The 21,152-nt window shown below is 37.9% G+C and overlaps 2 protein-coding genes across 7 annotated transcripts in view; one reads left to right on the forward strand and one right to left on the reverse strand.

Annotated features, from left to right (window-relative positions):
- Nucleotides 1-21,152, reverse strand: part of MAPK8 (mitogen-activated protein kinase 8) — a 162,546-nt gene that overhangs the window by 50,696 nt on the left and 90,698 nt on the right. The window lies entirely within an intron of this gene.
- FRMPD2 (FERM and PDZ domain containing 2) overlaps nucleotides 6,369-21,152 on the forward strand; it is a 77,495-nt gene continuing 62,711 nt past the window's right edge. For 3 of the 6 annotated variants that reach the window (XM_027815324.2, XM_027815326.2, XM_027815327.2), the window contains exons 1-4: nucleotides 6,369-6,997; nucleotides 16,007-16,135; nucleotides 19,378-19,535; nucleotides 20,508-20,573. In XM_027815324.2, the coding sequence (XP_027671125.2) occupies nucleotides 16,012-16,135; nucleotides 19,378-19,535; nucleotides 20,508-20,573 (348 nt within the window). In that variant the 5' untranslated portion in view covers nucleotides 6,369-6,997; nucleotides 16,007-16,011. The remainder of the gene's footprint in view (nucleotides 6,998-16,006; nucleotides 16,136-19,377; nucleotides 19,536-20,507; nucleotides 20,574-21,152) is intronic. The other 3 variants (XM_027815328.2, XM_027815329.2, XM_027815325.2) reach the window with 2 other exon arrangements.

The following is a 21,152-nucleotide window of genomic DNA, read 5'->3' on the forward strand; positions in this document are numbered from 1 at the left end:
AGGGAGGCAGAAATGCCAGGAGGCTTGCACGGATGAACAAGGAGCTTCTGCACAAACTCAGACACAGAAAGGAAACCTACAGAGGGTGGACACAAGGACAGATAGCCTGGGAGGAATACAGAGCAATTGTCTAAGCAGCCAGGGATCAGGTTAGGAAAGCTAAAGCCCTGACAGAATTAAATCTGGCCAGGGATGTCAAGGGCAACAGGAAAAGCTTCTATAGGTACATCGGTGATAAAAGGAAGATTAGGGAAAATGTGGGCCCTCTCCAAAAGGAAAAAGGAGACCTGGTTACGGGGGATATGGAGAAGGATGAGGTACTCAATGACTTTTTTGCCTCAGTCTTCATTGGCAGGTGCTCAAGCCATACTACCAAAGTCACAGAAGGCAAAAGCGAGGACTGGGAGAATGAAGAACCACCCACTGTAGGAGAAGATGAGGTTTGAGACCATCTAAGGAACCTGAAGGTACACAAGTCCATGGGACCTGATGAAATGTGTCTGTGGGTCCTGACGGAAGTTGCTAAGCCATTGTCCATCATATCTGAAAAGCTATGGCAGTCCAGTGAAGTTCCCACTGACTAGAAAAGGGAAACATAACCCCTGTTTTTAAAAAGGGAAAAAAGGGAACTACAGGCCAGTCAGTCTCACCTCTGTGCCCCGCAAGATCATGGAGCAGATCCTCCTGGAAACTACGCTAAGGCACGTGGAAAATATGGAGATGACTGGTGACAGCCAGCATGGCTTTACTAAGGCCAAATCACACCTGACAAATGTGGTGGCCTTCTATGACAAGGTTACAGTGATGGTGGATAAGGGAAGAACAACTGATGTCATTTACCTGGACTTGTGCAAAGCATTTGATCCTGTGCCAAACAGCATCCTTTCTTAAGCAATCTTCAATAGATTGCATTGCCAAAAATTTAATTTCATGGGACTTCTTATGCTCAGCCACCTGTGCAAGCATGCAGCCACTGTAATCCTATCACTTATTTCTTTTAGACATTTATAGATCATCGTCACATAGGCACCTAGGTAGCTTGCAGCAGTGAAAGCTGTCTTCTGGAAATTAAGCAAATTAACAAACCTCACTAATTATTTCATCAAGAAGAGACCAACAGGAACTGTGGGTATTCAGAGGGCCCAGTTTTTCCACATTAAGGCTTGACAAGACACAACCAGGATCAACATCCATTTCCTCTTATGAAAATAGGTTAATAAATATTGTTTGCTAAGGGAGATAGATATGGAAAGAAAACCCAGACTTTGAAACATTTTAGCAAATTTCAGAAGTGATACAAATGTTTACGTGAAATAAAGATGTTTGGTAATAGTATCTTTTCTTAAACATTTTTTTTGCCATTAGTTGTGGCACAGAAGCTGCATTTCACATAAGAAAGTTAAATGGAAATTTGCTAGAAACTAATTACAACCAAACCCATATTAACTGACATAATACAGCCTAAAAAAGTGTACAAAGAAAAATGAAGCAAGAATCACACATTCTACTTGTTGATAAATACAGCTGATGTTACAATGTTTAATTCTAATAATGAAATAGAAAAAAAGAAGTTAATAAAAGAACATTGTAACAGGTAGATTTTTTAATGTAATTATGTCTTGAAAAGCAGTATGAAATTAACTTCAAGTTACTAGCTGGAGGGACCTCTTTTAATGGAACTAGAAACAGTAGTTGCCAAATGTTGTTTCACACTTTAATTCTGACTATTAGCAAGTAATGATGAACTGGGGTAGATATTTTTTTTCAGTAGTAACCAAAATGAATTGAGCACTTGCTAGCTTGAGCAAATGTAACAGAAGGCAAGCAGCCACCATGGGGCACCATGCGACAGGTTATAAATGTTAACCTGAAGGTAGGGCCATGTTCATGGCTAAGGGATATGAAGCTCAGTAAAAACGACATTTCTGTATGTCTAGTCAAGAGACTGTTCTCTGAAATATCATTAATACTATTAACCCCTTCTTTGCTGATCCTGAAAAGTTATTTCTGAGCAGCCATAATTCCATGTACAGCCAGTTTATACTAATAGGTATACCAAGTAAACAGGCAGCAAAGTATGTAGAATCATTAGACAGTCAGCCAACTAGAAATTGTTTGTGGAGGGAAAAGTAGTTTAACTATTAGAAAATAGTGTTTATGGTATCACGTGCCTCATATTTCTATACACTGACATTAACACAGCATTCGGTGTTCTTTATTTATACTACTATTCAATTGAAATTTTTCACGGGCAAATTTAGGAAAAGTTCTTGTGGTTTGGCATTATCTGAGGACAACATTAGACAGTGGTTCACTGGGCTGGATTGTGGCAATGTATTCTACCTAAGTCACAAGCACGTTGGTGTGGTTTCCTTACTGGGGAAAGATTGATTGTAAATGTGTGCAGCTTTTCAGCTGCGGGGTTTAGTTAAGCAATCTGCCAAACATACTTCTAATTTGTATCTGTACCTCACTCCTGTCTTTCTAAATCACATACTGACATGCCTGATCTCCCTTCTTGCACACTTATCAATGAAGTCTAAGTATTTGGCTTTCTAAGATTAATTCCAGAGCAAAAGGCATTTCCAGGATTCATAACAAGGCCACAGGGACTTTTTTATCAGCTGTTTCCCTCTTGTTGTTGTAACGTGGTCATAGTTGGAAAAGCCCTGTACCATCCTTTGTTCATGGTTTGTTACATGGGACCATTCAAAGTGACCAAAATTGGGTGACCTTACACTGAACAACACCACTGACAACTCTGGTGCTGAACTCAGGGGGATACCAAAGGCAAACTTTCAGCTATGTTCTCTCCAACCAGCATTCAATGTACGTCAGCCCTGAATTTGCTCATTGCGTCCTTCTGGTTAAAAAAAGACTTATCAGGAATGCACCAATTCTTGTCAGAGTTTTAAAATTTCAACTTCTAAATGCAAACACCTCCCCCATCTTAGTAAATGTGTCATAGATTATCTCTGAAAAGAGCTAGAAAATGACTGTATTTCAAATGAAATTGGTCAACACCAATTATCCGACATCCTGTCTAAATGCCTTATTAAGATCCCATACAAAACCGAATGACTTCTGAATGTAGTTTTGAAAAACATCTAAATGTGGGGACTTTGATCTAAATGGTAGGTAGAAGGACAGAGATAACTTAGCTTTATCTCTTTTGATTTGTTTTTTTATTATGAACTGACCAAAGCATTTTGAAGACAATTAATAGTGCGTATTAGGTCTATACTACACACTACTAACCAGTAAACTACACTGGTCAGAATAAGGAGGATAACTGCAATAGCAAATTATTCCCCTTGGATGAAACTGTACCTCTTTGTGCTAGTTTGGTGCCTGTACACATCTCTGCATTGCAGAACACTACCCTGTGACCACTTACATACAGTCATTTTAGGATTTTGGAATTCTGAATATTTAATCACTTCAGCTATTGTAGAGAAAAATTACTTTCACTCTATAAATAAAGTGTTAACCTGATATATATGGGTATATCTGAATGTATGCAGGTTTTGTTGTGGTGGTGAAGAGCAAATCAATATTTTTTTTTTTGCTTTCTCTTGAGAGAAAAGAGATCCCCCCCATCCCTGCCCCACCCCCCCTCCCCAATCAGCATCCACGTCATTGCAGAGTAAAATGGCTATTTTAAATGAAACTATACATGGAGTGTACACATGGAATTCCATCACCATATTCCAGAAACATTTAAAGAAGTTTCACTCTCTTTCCTCAGAGTAATGGCCTGAACTTACAGTTATTTAGAGAGTAACTCCATTATAATCTGAGCGCATTTGGCATTAAACAGTGTCAGTTTGCCCTTCATATCATTAATTGCTAGCTTCACACCCTCTCTCCTTGTATCCCATAAAGATGCATTGGAGGATGTATCATAGGAATATTGCTCCTCATTGAATTACTCATGGGATCAGCAGAGCTGCAAGCAGGTATCACAAACATGAGCCACTTGCCCAATCACATTTTATTGCCTCACATCACTTTTCAAAAGCAGTGTAAGAAGCAAAAGCAAATTAAACATATTGTATTAAAAATGATATTTTATCTAATCCATTCATAGAAGTTTCTAAAATTTAGAAACTCCCTGGAGTTTGATCAAGCCTTTGCCAACTATTGTTCTTAAGGAAAACCAGTTACTGTCACAAGTGGCAGGTAAGAGTCATGGTGCCTTCCTGCCCCATTCAAACATAAACTTGAAAACAAATCCCAAAACACCTCCATTCACAGTTTGGTGGGGGTTTTGTTATTAAGTTATGAATTATGTCTTAAACAGTAACAGACTGTTAAGATACGTTTGTTCAGCTTTTAATTTTATATTAATGTCCATCCTTTCTTTGCATCTTGCTTACATATTGGCCCCTTCTCTTTTTCTTCAAAACTGAGATCAGGCCCACACAAATCACAGCTGATTCCCATTAAGATATTGCTGTGAAACAGCCCTGACAGCAAAGACTAGAACAAAAGCATAGACTCACAACCCTACACTACTTTGCTAAACTAAATATAGATGACTGGACTAAATCCAATCTGCTTAGAAACCATTATGGAAATAAAACTTTAATTTGTATGTGTAGTGGGCACGGGCATGACGCATGGAAGTTCATTATCAGAAGTGTTTAGGTCCTGTTATATGACTTGAGCAGATTTAAAACAAAAATGGATATTGAGTGATTTTCTGAAAGCTCAAGTGAGCTCCATTTACCTCTGACAGCTCAAGCAGTTTATGATCCACTCCATGGGACTCTGAACTAAAACCAGTTAAAATTTAACAAAAGCGCTGTGAGTCTTCTCTGTTTAAGAAACCCCATGCCTGACCTGTGGTTGTAGTTTTGACAGCTTGCTTGTACCACTGTCAGCTGAGAAGGAAATAATAATCCTCACCTTTATGTAAACTTTAAGAGCTTCCCACACTTCAGCTTCTGTGGGATAAAAAGGCATTAATGTAAGAGAATAATTGGATTCTGACCATTGCCAGTTCTCAGAAATCTGGACTGAATATACAGGAGATCCTAAGCCTCCATGCAGCAGTTCCTTCACTGGGATAAAGTCTTTCATCTTGTTAACCTTATTTCATAGTGATCAAGTTATATAAAATTTGCCACAATTATATACATGTCATCTTTACACAGTAAGGATTTAATAGGTGGTTAGAATGAATGCAACTGAAGCTCTCATACTGTCTCTTTTGAGGTTATGAATCTGAAATATTACTTTGGTTCACATCAATATGATGTGAGTAATTTTCTAAAATAGCTGTTTTCAATGACTATTTAGAACAGAGAAGGAACCATGGGTGAGAATTTGATTTCACAAATCTGGACCCGTTGCTTACACCAGCAGAACTACTACAGGTTTGCCTCGGGCCCAAGTTTTCATGAGAAGAATGATTGAGTCTTTTCTTAAAGCAATGGAGCATAAAGCATTTAGGAAAATTGATTAGCTAATCAAACCAACATTTCTACCTGATTTAATGGGAACATATTATGGAGGACAAGAATCAGGACTGGAGATAGTCTTACCGTCCAAGGAAGGACAAGACCTTAAGAAGAACATGGCTGAGAGTCAGCTGATAAATCAAACAGTATGAGGATCTAGGGTAATGACGATCTCAGCTTCTGGTGGTAAAACAATCTTGAGTTGTGTTTACCATAGACATGGACAGCAAAAGAGATGGTTGCTTGATATGAATATTTTCTTGTAGCTTCTGGCCTTTTGTATAATACTGTATTTTCTGTCATCCGGTTTTTGAGGGTCTTTAAAAATAAAATCCTGTCTGCTCTATCTAAATACTAACATTATTGTAAAAGTGGCTATTTGCCACTGCAATTCATAACATAATGTCGATAAGTTCTGAGGTTTTTTGTTCTGGTTTTTTTTTGGAAGTAAATGAATTAATTCAGACTTTTTGGACTCAATGGGACTTCTATTCAGCTCAAACCAGAAGAAAGCTGTTTTGAAGATTGAAGGAATAAAATAGAATGCCAAGAGTAGCAGAGCTGGGAAGAATGAAGGAACAATTAATGTGAAGAGCTTACTGAATATGTCCAATAGAACTTTCCTTTTTTTTGTTTTGCTAAGTTTTTTTTTCTCTTCACTTTCTTATGCCCAGCTTACAGTTGCCCTGCAGTATCCCATGAGCTCGCTTTGCCCTGCTCTGAGCACAGCTGTACCCTGCAATAATTAACCAGAATTTTTCAGATTGAGCAACATTAAACAAAACATGAAATTCCCTTCTTTCAGTTGTTTTTTCTGCCAGACAGACCCACCAAAATCTTATCCTCATTGTTTATTGAGTCTGAAGGATTTTGCTGCTCATAAAAGACACACTCACCCCCTTAGACCTTCAATCTCTGCTTTGGTGTAGTGCTTCTCTCTGGATTGGCAGGGGACTGAAAGTGACATCAGTCTACAGGGTTTTAGATCTAATGCTCCCGTGTGCGTCAGGTAATCCAATTGAGTTCTTATATGTCGACGGACCCAGAGATTTATATTGAGCCACTTCCTAAAAGCTGACTCTTATTACCTAGTGGGTGAACTACCAAAAAAAAAAAAAAAGAAAGAAAGAAAAAAAAAGGGTGGAGGGTAGAGAAAAAGAAAAAAGAAAAGGAAGGAGTGCAAACAGCCTCAGCAGACATGACGCTGCCCTCAACTTCAAACCAGGAGCTGCTAGGCTTGGCTTGCAAGCAAGAGAAGGAGCCTTACTGTTTATTTGCTTAGCCACTTGCCAGACCACACAGTGCTTAGTTACAAGATATAAACAAAGCAGTAAAAAGAGAGAAAGGAAGAAAGACAGAAAGCAGAAGGAAAGGAAGAAAAAGAAAGAAAAACCAAGAAGCAAAAGACCAAACAAATCCTGAATATGTTTTATGTGACATCTACAGCTACGATGATCTAAACAGTCAGTATTGGGCAAAAATATAGAAGATTTCAGACTATTCTGGATGCATCATCTGTCCAACTTGTACAGGTAGGTTCTTACATATCTCTCTTAATTGCTTTATCAATTAAATAAGTATCAAAGCATTCACCTTCTTGAGTTTGCACAACAGTATCTAATATTTACCCTGTTGGTGTCTTTTACATTAAAACTAATTTCATTTCTCTCAGGTCATTAGCTAATTCTGATTAGAAGGCTAGTTGCTTGTATAAAAAATTATAATATAGAGTTGGTCAGACTGTGGTCCACAGAATGTTAGTATGTTAGTGCTCAGACCCTCCCGCCTTCTGTAGTTAGAAACATTCACCTATGACAGAATTTCACTGATAAAAATTCAGAGAACCTTAGCCTATTTTTACGTTCTATTGAAGGAAAAGGAATAGAAGGCACTAAATTGTTACTGCTCTTATGGCAGGGATAAGTCTTCATTTGTATAACACATTCCACATGATTCTGGAAAACGTGTTTCAGTACATTATTTATTCATGGATTTATAGTGAGTACTATTATTTAGGAAACAGCACGGAACTCCAAACAGTAGAAAGATTACCAGTGATTACCACCTGGGACTAAAGTCTCAATTAAGAAACTGGTTTCCTAATTTCTTCTCTACTTCTCTCTAATGTGTTTTCAGGCAAGTCCCTGGATTACAGTTTGCAGTTTCTAAAATAAAAGCAGCCCTATTTTATGGAAGTTTTAGCATATGCTTTGTAAACATTACTGATTTAGAAATTTTTAGATGGACATTCCAGAGGAATACAAATAATGGTAATTTACTGTTTACATCTAAAGTGGATCAGTAATGAGAGCAAACTGCACCATCCTCAGTGAGGTGGTAAAAGAAGGCACTGAGACTTTCTCAGGTGGTAGAGCCAGTCAGCATCAGAATCAAGACCAGAAGCTTTGGTTATCTCTCTCCGCTGCAAACAAAGGTCTAACAATAACACTTTCAGGACTCAAAAAGTAGCTCTAGAGTACCTGTGTAACATATTAACAACAGGCAAACCACAACAGCATTGACTACAGCTGCTTGAGAAGCTAAGGAGAGACTTTGGGAAGCTTGGACAGTATAGGCTAAAATCTTAGCTTAGTCTTTACTTTGAAGTAAAGAGGAAATTGGAATTTGGCCCTGTAAGTCTGATTCTGTGGGATGCTGAGTTTGTTTTCTCTTGGCATCAGTAACATTTTTTGTCTTTGAGGAACATTGTCCATAGATCTTGGAAGTCACATCCTTTAACACCCTTACCCCTCAGCTCATGAAATTCATTACAGAGCGGCACATAACCACACTGTTCAGGTAATCAGATTTCAACTCCTTCCTTCAAAAATTAGACTTTTTGAAGACTGGCCCAACCCATGAGAAGTTTGTGATTTCCTGGCAATGAAATATGGCTCACTTCAGCAATGAAACTTATCCCCCTTGAGTGCCGAATACTTTGCAATAGTCTGGTTAATTCTCCTATTGATTAAAGTGCACGTTTCTAAGAAAGGAAATAAAAAAAAGAAATTTACATTAGAGGGTGAAAAAATATTGTAAAATGAAGGATGTATCATTACAGCTATAACTTCTGTGGTATAATCTTTCTAAGGAAAAGTCATGCTTCTGCAACATGGCAACTCCCTTATAGACTTGTTAGTGTTTACAGATTGGGCTCTGCCTCTCTACTGTATTTGAACAGAATTTTTTAACATCATTTTAAGAGTTTCTTCAAATTATAAATCCATAAATTTCCACCCCATATTTCAGAGTTGAATTTCATACTTAATGAAATCCATCTCTCTGGTATGAGGAATGCAGTGTATTCTCTCCAAAATTATAACAACAAGTGTATAATGAGTCACAGTATAAAATCTGCATATGGAATATATGTGAATAAATCAGGTTATGATTTAAGTTAATTTTAAACCAGTTCTTTCAAAAAATGTGCTCTTTTCAGTCTCTTCCACCTTTTCATACAGCTAAAATGTATTGGCATTTTATGGACAAGCAGCACTGAAATATAGTAGGCTGTACTTAAGCAAAGTAATTAGCAATCATCCAGCTTTTTACCCAGTTATTATGCTTATATTTCCAGGTAAAAAAACATGTCATGAGTGACAGCATGTATCAAGCATTGCCTTTAAATATATTAAAGGATTACTGTATTGGCCCTAAGATGCATTATATACACAAGAAGTTCAGACTTTAATTTAGATATTTTTAAAAGTCTAAAGTACACTGTGATGGCATCTAATCTCCCCAGATTATTTCCTTTTCTATTTCTCTAAAATATTCCTACAGTTATAATTCAGATATTAATTACATTTATTTTCAATACAGTTTTTCTGTACTTCCCCTAATATTATCAGTAATAGTCATCAGTTTGATGATAGCAACAACATTCACTTAATTCAGTTTTAACTACATTTCAATATTTTTTGAGAATCAACTATTTGAGAATTTACTTAGGTTTTCAATTTCAATAGATGAATAGCGTCTATAAACCCAATACATTTAGTAGTTATTTCTTACTAAATACTTTCTATACTACAATTTGATAAGTTTCATCTGTTTTATGGAAGAGTACTGTTCTTCAAAAACAAAATATAGCCTGAAGTATTAAACCAGAACTGTCATCAACACAACAGATGCAGTCAGACCCTATCCAAAGCTTGCAGTTACAGACTGAAGTGATCATCTTCTTTCCTCTGTAGGCCATCGCATGTTACAGTTTTGTGGATTGCTATGAATCAGATGCAAAACAAAACAGGTTTAAGGTTCTCACTGACACCCAGTTTGGTTCCAGTTTCCAGTGCTTTTTCAGTATCTCCTAAGTACCTAGTCCTGATTATCTTGGAGACCAACACATCTCAAAATCTCCATACAGTATTCCAGATTAAAGGGTTTGGATTTTTTTTTAAAGAAGCAAACAACATGCAGCCTGGAGCAACAAAAGATTGTGATCCTCATGTGAAAATTGTTCATTTAAGAATATTTAAGTGTAGACACTCTTAAGTGGGGCAAAATTATTTCACTGATCTCAAACTCTCCATAGCGACCCAGAATCAGTTTAATATACATATGTACCATGCGATAAACTTGTGTCTCTATAAAAAGCAAGCCCTATCTTCCCATTTCAATTCAGAATTTATTTTGTACCTCAAATATTTAATCTGTACCTATAGTAGGATAATCTTAAATTTCAAAAAAATCTCTAGATTCACATTTATAATTATATAATATTTAAGTGCATAAAGGAGATCAGTTAAGTATCTTCCTGGAGATACCTCCTACACAATGCAGAGAGGTGATTCTGGCCCTGGTTCAGGTTCATACGAAACACGGTCCTTGCCACCACAACTCAGGAAAGTCAGAGGCAGTGAGACTGATGCTAGTGCATCCATTCCTTCTCCACCTGTGACTTCAGATATTGTTCTGCCTTCGTCATGTCACATCAATGTGCTGTTAGGCTTGGGAAAGACTGTAAATTCTGTAAATTTATTTTGGAATTATCAGTGATGATTTCAAAACTATAGCTCAATCCAAATGATAGTATTGGCCCTATTTTTAATCCCCCTGATTTTGTATTCAAGTTTGATTTACTGCACAGCAATGCCTGACATAGGCTGCAAGAACTTTTCTTAGGGTATTTAGAATACTTGATACTAAAAAAGCATTTGTAGATATTATTTATGTTTAAATTTACTTTTACTCTTCAGTGGATTTTCAGTCCCTTTTGATGAAGTTTCTGAACTCTTGTGTCAAAGATATAAAGACACAAATTCATCGCTCAGCTACTCTTAAATATAAGGCACTTCAAAGCAATGTTACTTTAAGTTATTAATCTTTGAGGGGTGGAACCACAGAGGAAAGTCAAGAGACAGAATAGACAGACTGATTTTATCTAAGCTGAAGTCCTCACCTGAGTGTGTTCAAAAATTACATTACTTGATATGGTAATTAACACATTGTCCAGCACCTCATATCAAGTGAAAGGATGCTGACTAAAAATGCATTTTTCTAGATGCTCTTCATTCTAAAAGATCTTTAAGAATTAGCAAGTCTGTCTTGCTCATCTGTCTGCTATGGACCCCTTTTCAGCCCTTAAAATCAGTCTGTTAGCCCTCCCACACCCTAGGAAAATGTCACTTCAAATTCCTATCTTTCCTGTCATTTGATCAGCTTAGATTTGAAAGCAGAATGCTAGATATCTTGCAAAATAGCACCTGAGGTCCTCTGGCTAAGTCTCTTCTTCCAAATAGTCCCCCTACCCACCCACCCACTTCATCTTCCTGCCACTGATACAAGAAGTTTTGCCTTTGACTATACTGAAGCAGGATTGTGTCCCCTTGGTTTTGGTCATTCATTTACAGGAGGTGCTTTTAGACTGTCAGGCAGCACCTGAGGCCTACATGGGACTGCTAGACATAAATCAGAAATTAGAGTACAACAGCTGAAAGAGCTAGAAGGCTAAAAAACCCACTGTATCCAGAGAAAATTGGCTAAAGACCATCTTTTTATAGACTTGTGTATAGTTTTATTGATGTGTCCTTCAGTGCAGCACTAGAAGAAATAACTGCTGGTCTCTAAAGTTGCCTTTGAAAGTGACCAATGCCGATTCAGATACTTCCACACAGTGTAGTGGTTAAATGAAGCAAAGTGAGTGTTAGCCAGCTTTTTCTTGTCTTCATGTGCTGTGGGTTTACACCAGCTTACACATACGTTATGAGTAGACAACGTTTTGTGTGTATAGTGGTGCAAATGGAAGAGGTGACGCTCCGAGCCCCCTCTCACTTGTCTATCAGTACAAGCCCATGCTCGTACTCTTTTAGTGTGGCTAGTGGCTGAGGTTAGCAACCTCTCAGATCCATCAGAAGACATAATTACGTGGCCTCTCTCTGACTTATTCATGTCAAAATCAATTAGTCACCTCTAGTAGAGGGGCTGTGATAAGCATTTATGTCCAAACCATAAAGAGGCAATACACCTTTCTCAGACACAATTGTTTACAAAATCTACATCTATTTACAGCCTTCAGCAATTTAAAAGCTAGTTAGGTTTCCAGCTTGGTATTTTGCAACATACAGATACAGTAATGAAGCAGAACTGGATGTTCAGTCAGAAGAAAGACCAGACCTCTGCAAGAACAGCTTCCAGGCAGTAAAAATTGAAAGGCATTTCTGGTTGACAGAAGCCTTTCCACTTCACAGAACGCTTGGTTCCTACCCAAGGTTAATCCTTTGTTGTTGTTTTTGTGTTTGTACACAAACTTCTGGCCAAAGTTCTCATTTCCAGTTGTTCTTCAGGATGCCCAAATGGGGCAAATCTGTTACTGCTTCAGACCAGAAACAAACTTGACCCCATTATTTCAAAATCTAAACATGATTTCTCCTTTCTCACCATCTTATTCACTGCTGTGTCCTATGATCTCCCCTTTAAATCTGTGTTTTTCATCATCATTTAGGTAATGAGTTAAGCCTTTCATGCTATAGAAACTGATTCTACGGCTGAACCAACTCCCCAGTAAACTCCCTCTGATAGGCTTGCATGAAAAGGGCTGTTATTTATTTAGGAGTCCAGATGACCTCTTTCTTTTGAGGACTCAATTCAGATGACCATGTTTGATAAGAGAAGGTCAGTTTCCCTACAAAAGTAATAGTTTTTAGCTCTTTTGTTGTATTTATACAGTCAACAAAGCAGCAAAATTAAAGATGAAGGTTGAAAAAAAACAAGTTTCTCCCTTCCATTTTACTAAATAAGGTTGTCAAACCTAATAAAGCGAAGTTGCACTTATGGTGACCCCGGCATATGAAATTACTAATGCATGATTGTTATTAAGAGTTAAATTCAGATACAAAGCTGTAATTCATTACCTTTTATAATAAATTTGGTTTCTTTCATTGACCATAATTTCAATGACTGTTTGGATAAAAGCTTGCACATATGATAAAAAATAATGTACCAAACCAGAATAAAATAATTTAGAAAGAAATGTGATAAATAGGTGGAGGTTTGTGGCAAAATGATGGGTTAGCTTCACCTCGGCATACCTTTCATATCTATGCAAGAGGAGTAGATTAAATTCTTCCAGGGGAAAATCTATTGACTTGAGACAGTCCACGTAATGAATGAATGTTTTTCAAAGATTAGAATGGGGAGGGGATATTTCAGGCTAATTTGCCTGTTTGGATGTCACTGCCTTCTTCCACAGAAGTCATCAGAAGATTTGTATTTGACCTCAGAGCATGAATTGGCACTGAAAGCCCTTTGCTACTTTTTCCAGGCACAAAAACGTTAACCTCTATATCCTGGCCACACTCCAAAGTAGGTGATTACATTCTGCTGCTCTAATTTTTCCCTGCAGGCTCAACTAGACCTAGCATAATTTCCTGATGTGTAGTGTTACTGCAAATAATCAAGTCCCTTTTTGCAAGGTTATTGTTAACTTTTTCCTCCTTGCATCCCAATTTGTCTGCTTTCCCTTATCAGTTGTGGCTTGTTTGAAGGTCAGAATTGTTTTGGTTCTGGATCACAGATTTTATTGAATTGAGGGACTATAAATATGTGCACTGTTACAATGATAACAATATATTTATATCACTTCTACTCTCATATCATAGACATAGCACAGTCTGGCTATAAAAGGAAAGGAAATGTATTTTTTCTCCAAGCACTCACCCAGTTATATTTTTGTCAAATACCACATCATACTGGTCTTGAGAGCCAAGAGTCAAACACAGCCCACAATTACAGGGTATTCTGAGTGTGTTTAAAGATCAGTTGCCAATTTGCTTGTAAGATAACATATCGCTTAACTCTACATTGCATTAAACCAATAATTTATTACACTTTAAAGAGGTTATGATTTCCATGGCCATTCAATCTAATAATTTTTGGGAAGGCATTTGCACATCATCATGTGCAGAATTAATTTAATTCATACTTAGTATTAATCTGAGACATTGTTTTTACTCTGAAAAAATATTCACTACAAAAGTTAACCAGCTCTGGTATAACTGCTGATTTCACTTTGGCTCTATAAAGCTGTAATGCCTACACTCTGGATAGTTGCATGTTGAGTAACTTAAGCTAGTTAGAAATACCAGCACTGAAATCACTTGGTATAAGCACTTCTATCTAAAATAGAGGATGCCGGGCTCCTTTCCCCACAGCACTAAGTAGAGTCTGGTGGATTACCCATATGAGAAGCCATGCAGGTTCCAGCTCTGGGGAAGTGAATTGACTGCTTAGTCCCAGTACCACAGGGTTAAGTGAAATGCTACTGCAGTAATTTATTATTAAGAGAAATGGTGATGGCTTAGATTAAGAAGCTTTGTCTGTCTCTTCTAATTAAGGTTAGGTTCTTAAGGAGCTTTACTACCCTTTGAAGCTACAGAGACTAAAATTAGGACTCTGATTCTGTTTAAAATGTCACTAGGTTGGTCCATAATCCCACAGCAATTACAGCAAGGGATCATTCTTCCAATGTTGTGATTCCTTGTTTGGAAGCTAGTGTGCCAGGACAAGACCCCATGAACCAAAGTTTAAGTAGTCTATTAATCAGCAACAAGTTGTTCCTGTGGAACACTGTTTTGCTCTTGCAGTGACCCATTGAAGACTGCACAGTAAACAAGAAGCTGGCAAAGAAATCAGCTGTAAGACACAGTAAAGTCTATTGCAGGCAGAGAACAAATGTTAGCACTAAGTCGGATGCGCAGAGGGTGAAGGAACAGGGGAAAGATCTGTTTTCAGCCTGTAAGTGACCTCACGTTACAGTGGTGTTTCTCATACATGACAATAGCATCCTAGGCTCTAGTGCCCTCACTTGGTGGTCTACAGACAATGTGAAAACCTCAATGCAATAGATGGATCACCTCCAATTTTTTTCATTCTGCCCCTATTTACACATCATACAATGAACCTATGATGCTCTCTGTTACAAGACAGTAACAGCAAAAACATAAGTTAAGTTTGAGGTTTTTTAGCAAATTTTCGGCTTGGATTCAGTTTTCCTTACAGATGTGTAGACCTAGAGCAGCTCTGCCTAGATTAGTAAATTGCAGAAATGTTAACACTGGTGACATGGAAAACCAAACCATTTATGAAGAAAAACCCCTTATTTGATAATACTTAACATGATAAAACATTTGGAGGAAAAGAAGCCTTGATACTTCAAGTCAGAAGTCCATTTCTAGTTGGCTGGGATTAGGAAAATACTCTTCTGATAAGTAAGAGATTAAATTATGACTTACTACAGGATGCCTTTCTCTAAGTGACCTGATGCTTCATTGCAGCCGAGACAAAACAGAGTGTGTGGACCAAGATTCTTCTGCAGTATGCCAGGTCTTACGTACCTGTCAGATGGGACAGTGTGCTGGGAGCACTAAATTGCTATTCAGCAGCTCACAGAGGGAATCATCTTTTAATTTGGTTTAGTGAAATAAAGCAAGTTTATATGTATATTGGTATGGATGAACTGCAAGTTCTGAGTCTCAGGTGTTGGACCAAGAAAATCTCTCATCAATGAATTCAGTAAGAGTCTACCAGCTTTTACTGAGCAATCTGCTGGGCAATGAATAAAACTCAGTTGCTCTGTTGGACTGTGTTTATAAACTTTTCATGTTACAGTGCATATGTTCTGCTTTGCCATTCTTTTTTTTTCTGAGATTATCTGTTATGATTTTATAGACAAGAACATCCAATTAAGCAGCAAAATAAATGTCCTACCATTCAGATAATCACTCACAAAGTCTGAACAGCACATATTCATGAAGGATCTCCCAAGTAAAAACTACTTGCCCCACAGAATCTTGTGATTGGTTTCAACTGATGAGTAAAAGGGCTCAAAAAGCTTACAGGAAGTCACTTAGTTCAGTCCCTTTACTCATTCTTACTCAGATTAAGATAGGGATGAATGATACTTACCTTTTGTGAACAAAGAAGTAGGGTGGTTCACAAAATATTTCTTGTCGTGAGAGAAGGGTATGGTTGTAACCAGTATGGTTTGCTTTGAGCAATTCAGTTTCTCTAGTGTGTCCAAAATCTGGTTTCTACTGCAGCAGGCATGAGCAGTTCCTGTGTGACACTGGCCGAGGTCCTGTGGGTAAAAGGAAGCCCCTTGGAGGAAGAAGAAGTATGGGCACTCTTGTACTTGGCCACAGTGCAGCTTCTGGAGGATCTTCACAAAGGTGAGGTGAAGAGTATCTTCTTATAGTTCTTACTGTTGGAAATTCATCCTTGAGTTACTTTAGTTCTTTTGAGGGTTTTGGCTTTTTAGGCAGGGGGTGGGGGTTTTGAGACAAAAAGCACTAATGACAATAGAAGCATATTGCTAATAAAAATGAGAAATCTTTCAGTGCTGCTGGGATTACATGTAGACTGCTCTGCCTACATAAGAGATCCCCAAGGTTTTGGTGGTTTTTGGTTTTTTTTCCAGATTACACATCAGATATTAATTCAGCTAAGTACAACTATACACAGTGGAGCAGGACAGAATAGTCCTTCCTAAAATCTGAATAAAACACAAACAGAAAGCACCATGCCAGCTAGGATCATGTCCTTCATGTACTGATAGAGTAGGACAGGCAAATCTGCATGGCTCATTTATCTAGTGAGAGGTTTTTATCTTTGATGATAATAATGTGACTTACAATGGCTAGGCAAGTAATCATGATGAATGCTTGTCAAGCAGGCCAGCTGTACAAGACAGCACACCTGAGCAACCTGTCACATTTTTAGAACTGTTTATGACAATGGACATTCCTTTTTTGGGGGGAGAATGAATGTGATGTGTTCTTACCTCATGAGCATGTAGAATCAAAATACAGAATACTGAAGTGCAACTTCTGCTATAGCTGGAGGAGTGGACTTTTATTACCAACTAGTTTTTAATGGACTAGAACACTTGACTAGCAGGTTGACTACCCTATCAGTTCTCTGTTATCTAGTGTAACAAGAGGCTAGAACACCCAGATCAGGCACCAGAAATGTGCAAAGGAGTGCAGCACAGAGATACCCACCTAGATAGATTCAGCTCAGGTCTATGGCAGCTTAATAACTCTGTGCCAGACACTAAGCTGACACTTACGTTTTCCTGATTTCTTGGTTTTATTTTGTTTTGTTTTGTTTTTTTTTTAAAAGGGAAAACACTTGTTTGATGTCTGTTGAATTGAGATAATCAGCCTATGTTCCCTGTGCTGCACAAGATAAATGTAGGGTATTATGATCAGAAGAAGAGTAAAACATGAGGAAGTAGGGATGTAGAACCAAGCTGGTCTGTAGGTCATATTCAAGGCTGCTCAAATGTCTTTAGAGAGCTCAAGTCCAGAAGGGATGCCAAGTTGGACTCATTCTGAAATTGAATCCCCAGTGCTCATTTCTTATAGGGCAGCAAAGGTGAACTGTCCCTCCATAGCATTGTCCCAGCTGACTAAGGCATACCTGGCTCCACATCCCAGCTACAGCTATACTGCTTCTGGAATCAGCCTCTTCTCAGGGCTAGTACTGCTGTGTTTGAGGTAATAAATCCTGCTAGACCTGGTGACGGTCAGCACCACTTGCTATAGCAGTATTTGCAATGTGTTTGGGCACTGACTGGTTAGGCAGCTATGCTCACTTGTTGGCTGGCCAACATTACAGAAGGCCAGGTGATCTTCGGGGCTAAAGTATAAACTGGCTATCTGTTTCTAAAATGGACAAATTTCCCAGCATGTGCTAGCTGTATTTGCACACAATACTAAAGAAAATGGGAAAGGAGCAAAAGAGAAAGCTAGGTGATGATTTTAAGACCTTTTATTTTCTAAAGAAGTAAACGCCACAACTGTTGCAAATACCAGTGTCCATAAGTCTTGAATCTCTAGGTCCTCTGGCTATACAAACCTCCTAGGTGTATATGAGTTCCCAGCTTAACAATTTACCCATTTTTACCATCCATTTTCCTGATGTAAAGGTAAACATGAATAAGATCTAAATAGCTAATTTTTAATATATAATTTTTAAATGCTAAAATACCGAAGCCTTTTGGGCATGTTTCTGAGCTGTTCTCCTATGGAGATCTGAATGGTCTCTGTTCTCACAGTCTAGACTGAAGAGAAGGGTTAAACAGCCAACTTTGTTTTGTTTTGTTACCTATATTTCCAGGAACCCTATATCTAAATATTGTCATAGATACTGCAGCTTTTCCCCTTTCTAAAGTAAACAGATTGATCTTATATGCTTTTAATCGTGTTTTTTAAACAAATATTTTAATGAAATCACTTGGATGTCTTTGGTCAAATGCACTCAACATATGTATGCAAGTGCAGAGTGTTTGCAGAAGACTTTACATCCTAATGTTTCTACTCCTGCTTCAGACCGCTGGGACTGACCTCAGTGGATCTCTTCAGTGATATTTTTTAAGAGTACTCAGCCCTTTTACAAGAAGAACCCAGCCCATTACTGAGACACCTTCAAATAGTTTTTTCTCAGGGTCTTATCAAGTTTAGGAGCCTACATTTACCATTTGACAATACTTGAAATATCCCCTCTTTTAACAGAACTGACAGAAGTACTGAATGTGAATAATGCTAAAATATCATGGCTTTTCACGTTACTGGTAGAATCTAGACTAACTTTTAGTTTGGGTAGTTTTCGTATGTGCATTCTGGTAAAAAAAATCCCAAAGTTCAGGTTAGTTGGAAATGATGTTTCCTCTTAAAGGAAAGCTTAGCAGGTTATAGCAATGGGACTTGGGAAGTGTTGGGAAGCCTCTGTTGACTAACATGGTGTAGTCATCAAATCCGGGCTTTGCATCAGTTTCTTCATCTGTACAGTAGAAAGAAAAAGATACTGACTCCTGACACTGACTTTCTGTCAAAGTAACTTGGCTTTGGTAGATACAATACACTTAAAGAGAGGTTACTACAATGCAGAGCGGACTCACTACTATAAGCAGCACACAGAACAAAAAAAATATCACCAAAGAGAAGAGATTTGTACCATAGCCTTGCAACTTAATGGAAGCTAACTTAAGGTCTTTTGCAAATGCCAGCTTCAAAGTATTCATGCTTTATTGGAAGGAGTGTTCTACTCTTCAGATATTCTTTTGTGCTTTGCACAAGACGATCTACCAAAAATGTCAAGTTGTCCAGAATTTGCACATGGGATGTAATTCTTCCTTTCCTTGAACTTCAGAAATCCATTGAAATCAATATATTGTTTATATGTGTGAAACAATGTGAGAGGGAAATAAAGTCTTTAACCACCACTGAACTCCAGCTGACAAAACCAGCTAGGCATAAATGAAAATGATTCCACTGACTTCTAGGTACATCTCCAGTAAACTTCAGTGATGGGTTTGGCTAGGCAGTTGAGACATCAGCAATATGACTTCCTGAGCACAGTGAATTCAACACTAAGAACCCCATTCATTATTTTCTTCAAAATTTTTCAGACCCTGCCATCTGTGTGATTTGTCCATGGTCAGTACTACTGTCTGCTGAAGGAAATTTGTCCTTCCAAAACAATGCATCTCAGATGGAAGCTGTCCCTTTCAGTGCACCAGAACTGCTCCACAGACAAAGTAAAACCCAGCGTATTGGACTAACAAAGGTGAGGTGTATTACAAAACAAATCTTGACAGTACCTCATGAAGACAAGCTTGTGGGTTTTCATGCAGCATACCAAGTACCTACTGTCAAACTCCATTTCTAATAACACTAAATAAATTAGACTAGAGTTAGAAAGATTTACGTGTGTCTTGCAGCTTGCCATCAGATTAGCATGCATGTCAACACCAAAATCAATTTTGAACAGCAGTCCTCAAGGTCTGCAGAAATGTATTATTTTTAAAGGCTCACAGAAACCAAGAATATTTCTATGAACCTGACGTTTGACCAGATACGGTAATTCCAATCCCAGAAGCAGTAAGACTGTGGTATCTATAGAACCAGAGAGTGGAAGCACTCCCAGGAAGTCAGAAATATGTTCAGGTTTGATAACAATTTACTTTTCTTCTACCTGCCAAATGAACGTCTCTGGCACGACAGTAAGATAAAACACTCAGGTACCTAAAAGTTTTAACTACCATTAGGACCACAGAAGTGTATACTTCCCTCAGGCAGAACACAGTATTTTCAGACTCCCACATTACCTAGATGCTATGCAGAAACATGAAGCTTAGGAATAGACTGCCCTTACTCCAGTAATCTTCTTTCTAAACAGAACTGCTAGTCAGTCCCACAGGTAGGAGAGAGCTTTAATCACCAGCAGGAGAGCTTTAAAATTAAGAAAGGAGTTCAAATTTCTTTTCCTACTCATGGCATCATTGGATAGAGGGCAGCCTGGCTCAGCCCCTCATGCTGAACAATACTCCTTGTATGCTATCTAGTCCACAAGCCAAGAGTCACAATTGTACTTTTATATATGTTTATATATGTTTCCCTTAGTCTAGTTTAAAAAAATAATATTTGTTTGGCTTCTGCCATTTTGTGATCAAGGACACAGACAGCTAGTCCCTCTAATACACGGCTTTTCTGTATTTAATGTTGACTTCATAAAGGGTTTCCTTTTCTGTTTTGACAGATGTTGGTGTATTCCTTGGGAATGACCCTCTATTGGTCAGCAGACTACCAAGTTCCTCCAAACCAGGCCAGTAACACATTTTTGTTTTCTTTCATTCTGTCTTATATTAGTAGGTTCAAAGATTGAGAAGCATGATCTGAAGTCTCGGTAAGAGCAACTTTATGTTTTGAACCACTAGAAATAATTGGAAAGATTATGTCAAGGTCCAGACTTCACCAAAAATACAAGTTCATCCAAATCAGGAATTTAGTTAGGCCTCACCTTTCCTTTCCTTTTTTTTTTTTTTTCCTTCAAAAACCAGAATTCCTCCCATTAAGATGAAATGTACCTTGCTTTTGAAGATTATTTATTGCAAGACTGTAATAAGGAACAGGCTGCCCATTGAAGTCGTTGAGTAACTATCCCTGGAGGTATTTTTTTAAGACATAGATATGACACTTAGGGGCATAGTTTAGTGGTGGACATAGCAGTGTTAGGTTTATAGATGGACTCAATGATCTTAAAGGTCTTTTCCAGCCTAAATGTTTCTATGATTCTAAGGCAGGAAGGGCTAAAAGAAAAACACTGTGTTGGCATGACTGTGGTCCTGTGCACATTTATGTGCTTTTTCAAAGAATGAGATGCTGGAATAAAACTAAATAACAG

The sequence above is a fragment of the Falco cherrug genome, chromosome 9 (genome assembly GCF_023634085.1).
Source record: "Falco cherrug isolate bFalChe1 chromosome 9, bFalChe1.pri, whole genome shotgun sequence".
Classification (NCBI taxonomy): domain Eukaryota; kingdom Metazoa; phylum Chordata; class Aves; order Falconiformes; family Falconidae; genus Falco; species Falco cherrug.